This window comes from Hermetia illucens, chromosome 4 (assembly GCF_905115235.1).
Source record: "Hermetia illucens chromosome 4, iHerIll2.2.curated.20191125, whole genome shotgun sequence".
NCBI classification, from domain to species: domain Eukaryota; kingdom Metazoa; phylum Arthropoda; class Insecta; order Diptera; family Stratiomyidae; genus Hermetia; species Hermetia illucens.
This window is the reverse complement of record NC_051852.1, coordinates 68,113,051-68,118,824: the sequence shown is the minus strand read 5'-3', so window position 1 is coordinate 68,118,824 and position 5,774 is coordinate 68,113,051. Positions and strand designations below refer to the sequence as shown.

The following is a 5,774-nucleotide window of genomic DNA, read 5'->3' as shown; positions in this document are numbered from 1 at the left end:
TTTCTGTTGAAACTGTACTAACAGTCATAAGTCGAAAAGATAATGTCACTTGCGCTGTATTGTTATCAGGTAGCACGAGATTAAACGCTAAATTGTTTGTACTTTCGTTGGTATTAAGATTCACCACTGGTAATGGGCTACCTAAAAGAAAAGGCACACCAAAACCTAACACAAGAAGTATATCTAAAAACTCCATTCTATTCCAATCGATTTGCGAAAACCAACTAATTGTATATTTACCATCATGAGATTTATTTATACTGCTCTGAACGATTGAAATTACCTACCCTTTCGGCTGCTCCTATTCCATAAAAAGAGAGAGAGAAAGAAAACTTTTTTTTTTCTAGTCTACATTTATTTATTATTATCATATGAATCATTTTATTCTAGTTTACATCCATTCTTATATTAAAATGTCCCCAAGCATATGTTCTAACCCCGTCCTCTCTTATGAATCGCTTATCATCTAAATAGTTTAATGCAATTTTATTAATACATTCTGTATACAAATTATGCATCTTAGACCTAAATATAAACATGTTACCTATAAATATTTTTTTTCTAAATAGACAATCACGATAATCATCTAAACTTAAACCATCCATTATTATTTTCTTAACTCCTTTGGCTTTTTTAACAAAACCGTCATTTTCTACGCTAAATGAATACATTTTAGATCTTAATCCTATAAATTCTGTCATTATCTTACCATTATTTTCATCTTTCATCAAACCCAAGACTTTAGCATTTTTTTGAGGAATATTATATATATTATCGATAGCATATTCTGATGTATCAAATTGTGTATCAATATCAGACAAAATATCTTTGTACACATCTTCCGTTTCGATAGTGTAAATGAAACTGTCCGTATCCATGTAATTTAGAATGAGCTTATCATTATACTTAGGTTTCATATAATGATAGTGAAAATCATACATTTTCAGTTTGGATAGATCAAGCACAGTAAATCCCAAGTAAATTGGTTTGTCGTAACAAGTAAATACTCTATCCATTTGGATAGCTGCCATGTTTGGTGTAAATACAGCTGCGCTGTGAAAATTGGGTTTTGAAATAAGCACTCGAACGCCTGAATGTCTGCCTCGACTCTCCCAATCGGTAACAATTTTTACGTCCTTTCTTTTGTCAACGTTTTCCATGGTTTTACCATAAACTGCATTATTCAAAAGTTTGAAAAAATTTTTCTCGAAAGGATTTTTACTCATTTTCCTGTAATGGGTATTTAAATCGATATATTCCTTCAACCAACTGGATTGTTTAAACTGTAAAATCCTGTAGATGCGAGTCAGTTTCAAACCATTTTGAATGCATTGCTGCAGATTCCGATAGTGGATAACATATTTTTGCTTGTCTGTTAAATCCACAATCAGTTTGTTAGTTTTCGAATTATGCGGGATTTTATTTTCTGGACATAATGGCAAATCATTGTGCTCATCATGTTTTGATATTGGATACTCCAAATCAACTTCCAATATGTATCCAATATCCGAATCTGCTGCAATACTCAAAACATCAAAATCAACTATATTTTCAACCCACTTGAATTCAGCATAGGGAAGCGGCTGTGACATTGCCCATCCGTATAGATTATTAGCATCTACATACATTAAATATTTGGAAGGATCCTCTTCTTTATAATTTTTCATATATTTATTATTTGCAGTTGAATGGCGATGCGAACATTGCGTAATACCCCCCCTAATTCCTCTTTTCACAAAGTGATGCATTTCGATATCTGTGAGAAGCTCCAGTTTTATGGATGTAATTTTAAGCATGGCATCCCATGATAAGCCAGGAGTCGTATAATATTGACAAGGATAAAGCCCATATATATTTTTACAAACATTTCGAAAGTTTTCAAAAACATCTGTTAGAAGCAAAACATCTGTTTTCAGATACAACTCCAAATAGTCCCACATAACACCACAATTGAATTGCTTCCAAACATTGAGCGCATGTTGATAATCTGCTTCTTTGCACTCAGTGTTTGACATCTTATTGAAAAATTTCTCTCGAGATGGTAGAGAAGTTTCATTAAGTCGATCCCAAGAGTTTATATAATATATTCATAAGGAAACACACCCTTTCGCGTAAGAAGACTGAATCTCCATATACCCCTGAAACAGTTTTCAAATCTTTATGAGCCAGATTGTTTACGAGTGCATCAAGACTGCTATGCATGAATCTGAACGAATCCAAAAATCTTAATTCAATGGTTTCAGAATCATTAAGGGGTATTTTTTTGGAAAGCGACGCGTACAGTTCCTTATTAATGGGTATTATTGAAATATCTCCATCAATGCTTGCCAGCTCCTTGACAAACAAATGACAATCATACCCTGAAAAGTTATGAAATAGAATTGGGAAGAATTTAGGAATCTGAAACAAAAGATTGCATGAGCTATGAGCCGGACCTCTATACTTTCCGGTAAAGTGGCAATGTTCGCGAACTCTATCACTATCCAGCGTTTTCTTACAAATGCAACATAGAGTTGCTTCTCTTTGCGTTTTTTCCTCATCTAAAGTCAAAGTATTTGACGATTTGGGTTTCTGAATATGATTTATATAGAACCATTTTAAATCAGATACTAACGAATCAATAAATTTTTTAGGAGAATCTGGTCCCTTGTATATTCTAAACCTATCTAAATTAGAATCGTAACAACACTTAATATAGTAAGCAAAAGCACACGGTATATGCTCTTGAAGAGTTGTTGTTGACGCTGATGCTGGATCTGGCTGACAACTTTGAATATCTTGAAGTAGACATTCGAAATCTGCATAGACTACAAAAGGCACATCTATTTGTCTCTCGAAATGTCTATACTCCAACCTTGATTTCTCCGGGGACACCATTTTCGTGACAATTTTGCTGCAATCGTTTTCATGACTCTTCAGCTTTTCAGTTGAATAGAAATGCTGAAGACATTTGTTACATATAAATATTTTTGAGCAGTGTGATGTTTTTTGCTCTCGTATTAATCTAAGAAAATAATAAAATATATGAAAGGCTCTGAAAGAAAGACTAATCTGTTATATTCTCTTACCTTGACATATCTTTAATCCAAATGTAGTGGTTTTTTTCTCCAAATTGCAGCAGCAGCAAGTTGATGTGGTGCACCTTTTCCTCCTTCGACAGGTGATAGGGACCTACAATCTTTTTCATTTCTGAATCATACCCGAATAAATTGATGCTGATTGATGGATTCAGCTCCTCGAACACACTAATGTCTTTCACTTTAAGGGGGAAATCAAGCCCCCAAAAGTTTATAATTCGTCCATTTTTTAGCACTATTACACTATCTGTGATATCATCGATTTCATATGATGATGTTTTTTCCAAGTGAGTGTTCACGGGGTATAGGGCAGAAATGATGCTCCACTTGAAGCAATAAATATCTTCATTTCTTACATTCATACATGCACGTTTTTGGGCTATATACTTTGGGGATGGAATAAAATTCGTTCCCCGCAGTGGTTTGAACTCATTTAGGTTTAATTCGCAATGCGTTAACCTCAATAAAGCCCATCCACTGTCCTTCTCCTGAAACCCTTCCATTTTTTCCACTATTTGAGCCGTCATATTGTTAAACGCGGGCTCTATCTCATTAGCACTCAATATTGCATGCATCTTGGTATTGAAAGACTTGATGCTCACAACACTTTCACTGTCCTCATCCATTATTTTTATAAACTCCGCGAAAAGTTCAATATTAAATTTGAATGCCATGCGCTGCTCTAACGCATTACGAAGGTATTCCATCAAAGGAGCCTCCATCCTCTTTAAAAACTCTGTAGCATTCAAAAGAGCCCCGTCCATGTTTTCGTATACCAGGGTTTCGATCCGGTTACCAAAACAACCTTTCACTCTTTTCAGGTTGGCATCAATTGCCTCGGTCGCGTTTCGCTTGTGCGAATTTGTTCGCAGATGAAACTGCCACGACGAACTATCTACCTCAATTTTACAAAATTCACAATACATAATTAATAGATTTAGTTAATAGTTAATAAATTTTACGAAAAAAAAAGTTTTATAACCCCCCGATAACAATCAATCAATCCATCAGTTTTTTGTTTTTATTGTCTACAAACACTTTGTACGCGCGGCAACACAAACACAGCCAGACACACACACGCAAAATCACTTTTATCTTTATTATTATTATAACTTCACGTAACTTAACACGCAAATTCCAATTTATACCGACGGCAGCACACAATCAGTTTTTTTTCTAGTTCGTTCATCCGTATTGACTTGCGCGAATACGTTAGAAATTAACGTAACTCAACTATTTATATTAGTTTATTTGATAAGCGATTTCCATCAGCCCAAGCAATACGGACACGGGACTCCAACGATTACCTCTTATCAGTAACCACAAGAAAATCAGCCCGAGTACATTTTAATCTACAAAACCATCACTTTCAAACTTACAATATATTCAACTGCGGTTTAATATTCACACAGTCCCTAATATACATCAACTTGATAAGCGATTTCCCGTCACCCAAACAATTAGCACATGGCACCCAAACGATCGCCTTTTATCAGCAACCTCAGCAACAACAATAACAAAATCAGCCAAGTACATTTAAAATCTAGAAAAAACCATCATTTTCAAACTTACTACATATTCACCTGCGGTCTAATATTCACACGCTCCCAAATATGACAACCTGATAAGCAATTCCCCATCACCCAAGCAATACGCACATGACATCCAACAACAACAAAAACGCACGCCGCCCCGCCCCGGCCCGGAACGAGTCTCCACGAACCCCCGCGGACGATCCCCAACGAACTACGCATCCCTAAAAGTCGCCCCCGGCACGCGCCAAACCGGCCGCCCCAAACCACAACATTTTCATATGAAACTGGATTCGAACATACATGCCGTCTCAAAACCGCAAGATTTTTATATGAAAGTGGATTAGAACATACATATTTATACTACTGTAGGGAGTTCAAAACAACGGTCAACGAACCGACCAATACCTAAACAAAACCCGCCCCGGCCCGGAACGAGTCTCCACGAACCCCGCGGACGACCTCCAACGAACTACGCATCCCTAAAAGTCGCCCCCGGCACGCGCCAAACCGACCGCCCCAAACCACAACATTTTCATATGAAACTGGATTCGGACATACATGCCGTCTCAAAACCGCAAGATTTTTATATGAAAGTGGATTAGAACATACATATTTATACTACTCACATCTGTTGTGGCCAACACTTTATTGTGCTCCGCACCAGAGCTTACATCCACGCGTCCCAAGGGGATTAGGACCGGTTTGCCGGGAGGTGATCAAATCAGCGAGATAGATCTCACTGCTGGCTGGTCTCTCCCATAGGGATACGGACACGAAGGTGGGAAGGAAGAGGACGTATGCGCAAGCTGCAGTCTCTGTTCTGACTGCTGCCGTGGGAGTTTCCTCCAAGGAGGGCAAAATGTCAGAGCGCCAATTTATCCATTCTCCGGGAATGCCTGTGGAAAGAAATACTGGAGCCTGGAACGAAGCCACGATTTAACAATCAATGCTTTCGCGATGGGCTTCTCTATTTGGAGTGGACTGATGAGGCTGCCTTAAAGTGGCTCCAGCAGGTAATCCCAACTTTGAGTTCTGGCGGTCGACCCAAGTTCACTATTGCGAACACTGAGCTGAGTAGGAAAGAGCATGTCGGATGCTGGTTACAGCGCCTTCGAACGAAGGCAGAGGACATCATCCGCATGCTGTGTGCAGAGAATCCGGG

At 37.8% G+C, this 5,774-nt stretch overlaps 1 protein-coding gene across 1 annotated transcript; it reads right to left on the bottom strand.

Moving 5' to 3' along the window:
* Positions 1-386: 386 nt before the first annotated feature.
* Positions 387-2,015, bottom strand: LOC119653966. The gene has a single exon (XM_038059127.1). It carries the CDS (start codon positions 2,013-2,015, stop codon positions 387-389), a length of 1,629 nt encoding a protein of 542 aa, XP_037915055.1.
* Between the last annotated feature and the right edge of the window lie 3,759 nt (positions 2,016-5,774).

Coding starts and splice junctions, on each gene's coding strand:
- LOC119653966 (XM_038059127.1), bottom strand. CDS start 2,015: ATGTCAAACACTGAGTGCAAAGAAGCAGATTATCAACATGCGCTCAAT.